General features: G+C 43.5%; 1 protein-coding gene across 2 annotated transcripts in view; it reads left to right on the top strand.

The window, feature by feature from the left end:
• Nucleotides 1-2,439, top strand: part of DBF4 (DBF4 zinc finger) — a 33,744-nt gene continuing 31,305 nt past the window's right edge. For both annotated transcript variants that reach the window (XM_011996035.1, XM_011996036.1), the window contains exons 1-2: nucleotides 1-334; nucleotides 1,609-1,781. In XM_011996035.1, coding sequence (XP_011851425.1) covers nucleotides 289-334; nucleotides 1,609-1,781 — 219 coding nt within the window. In that variant the 5' untranslated portion in view covers nucleotides 1-288. The remainder of the gene's footprint in view (nucleotides 335-1,608; nucleotides 1,782-2,439) is intronic.

Raw genomic sequence — 2,439 nt, 5'->3', positions numbered from 1 at the left:
ACGGGGCGGGGCGCGCGTATCGGCGCCGCGGCCGCGTGACGCGTTTTCAAATCTTCAACCGCCGCAACCCACTCGTTTGTGCTTTGCGCCTTCCTCCTCCGCGTTTTGGAGCCGGATCCGGCCCCGGAAACCCGACCCGCAGACGCGGTACCTCTGCTGCGTGGAGGCCGTAGCCGGCGGAAGGAGAGAGGCGGCCGTCCTGTCAACAGGCCTGGGGAAGCCGTGCTTTCGTGGCCGCCCAGCGCGACACTTTCTCCGGACCCAGCATGTAGGTACCGGGCGACTGCCATGAACTCCGGAGCCATGAGGATCCACAGTAAAGGGCATTTCCAGGGTAAGAAGCCCCTCCTCCGCCTGTAGTCCCTTTAATCCTTTCCTCCCCTCGTGGTTCCACCATTGATTCTTCAGACTTCTCCCGCCGGTTCCTCCGCTTTTTTTTTTCTGACCGCCCTCCTCTGGGGTCTGAAGGAAGGGGCTCCTTCAGTGTTTTGTCTAAGAAGGAACGGATTCCGGCCCGGCCCCTCGAGCGCTCTGCCCTTTACAGCGGCGGTCCCAGATTCATTCCCGGTCGTGCCTTCGGTTGAAAACTAGCAAACAATGTGCAGATCCGGGACCTCGCTGGGGCTGCCGTGCTCTCTTCTGCCGGGCTTCCGCAGATGCTGCGCCTTCGCCCGGGCCCTTGGAGGCGACGGACAGCATCCTCAGTTTAAAGTCAGACACGCTCGTCGCTTTTCGCTTCAGTATTAGATTGAGTGATTGTGGGTGGATTTTTGGTCTTAACCCTTGAAAGTTTATTTTCCCTTCCTCATAAGTTGGGGGAAAGTATTTGTATTTCAAACATCCCATTGCTGGTTTCAACATTACAAACAGGGAAACAAAAGCACATTTCCATTTTCAATCACTTTATTTGGTGAAACATTCCACCACCTAAGTTTTTTGTACAAGTATTTGTATATGTGTAGTAAATACCAATTTAAGAACAGGTTGCGTTTGAAAAATTAATTTTTAAAGCAGTTGCTCGGATCTCAGATCTGTTTTTAATGAAAATAATGAAATGAAAGGTTTAGTTCTTCGTAATGGACCGTTAAATTCCTAATACATAGACAAATTGTATGTGAAATGGACCATTTAGTTGTTAACATGCAGACAAACTTTATATGAAACTAAAACTTGAGCAGTCTGAAACCCTTGACTAGGTTATTCTGGGTAACAGGATTCTTTCATCGCTAAATGAAGTTTAAACACCAGTTTTGAATGTTCAGCAGAATGGCAGATGCTCAATAAGTAGTTGAGTATTAAATACCCCCATGGAGTTTACATCCTAAAGAAGAAAATCTTTCAAAGGAGTTTTATATAGTCCCGTGCCTCAGGAATAAATACAAGAATATTTCTTGCTGAGTCAACTATTATTTTACAATATGCGGTCTGTGAAAATATATAGAGCATTTTGCCTCTATCCTAAGTAGTGCTACAAAGAAATACATTTCAGTGCTAATAAACTGGTAGGATTGTAAGGATTTTTATTTTGTAATATTGTATAATGAAATGTTTTAAAAACAGTACAAGTGTCTGTGTAAAACATCTGATTCTAAACATCTTTAATAGCAGGTGGAATCCAAGTCAAAAATGAAAAAAACAGACCATCTTTGAAATCTCTGAAAACTGATAACAGGCCAGAAAAATCCAAATATAAGCCACTTTGGGGAAAAGTATTTTACCTTGACTTACCTTCTGTCACCATATCTGAAAAACTGCAAAAGGACATTAAGGATCTGGGAGGGGTAAGTGAAAACCCTAAACTGGCATAGAAGGAAAAATTTGTAACTACTACTTTCTACTGTGTAATCATTTAAATTTTTCATTTTGGAAAAGTTAAACCCTTCTGTTGGCACCAAGATTAACATTATTATCAGCTGTTTATCGTTAATGAAAAACCATTTGTTTTAACCTTTTGTGGACTGGCAAAACTTTCAGGTTTCTCCGATTAGCAGTCTAGTATAAAGTTCCCAGCGTATAAGACTCCGCTGTCCTAGTGTAACTGCTCATTGACTGCTCACTGTAATGTTGGAATGTCCTCCAGATGACAGCAGTTTCTTGATTATGAATCTTGGGGAGCTACGTAAGTTTGTATGGACTAGTGTAACAATTAAGAATGTTATTACAGAACACCCATGCAAACCACACAGTTAAAATTGTTCCTGAGCGATACAGATGCTGTTTCAACAGAATGAATGTTATTAAAGGAATAGAAATTTGCATTAAGAATCTGGAGATACTTTCCTACCTTGTACACTGATTAGATGATTGGGAAATTAGAAATCTCAGGCAAAGGCCGGGCACAGTAGCTCACACCTGTAATCCCAGCACTTTGGGAGGCTGAGGCGGGCGGATCACAAGGTCAGGAGGTCGAGACCATCCTGGCTAACACGGTGAAACTCC

This window comes from Mandrillus leucophaeus, unplaced genomic scaffold, assembly GCF_000951045.1.
Source record: "Mandrillus leucophaeus isolate KB7577 unplaced genomic scaffold, Mleu.le_1.0 Scaffold50, whole genome shotgun sequence".
In the NCBI taxonomy this organism is placed as follows: Eukaryota; Metazoa; Chordata; class Mammalia; order Primates; family Cercopithecidae; genus Mandrillus; species Mandrillus leucophaeus.
Note: the sequence above shows the minus strand (reverse complement) of the source record. Positions and strands in the feature narration are given on the sequence as shown.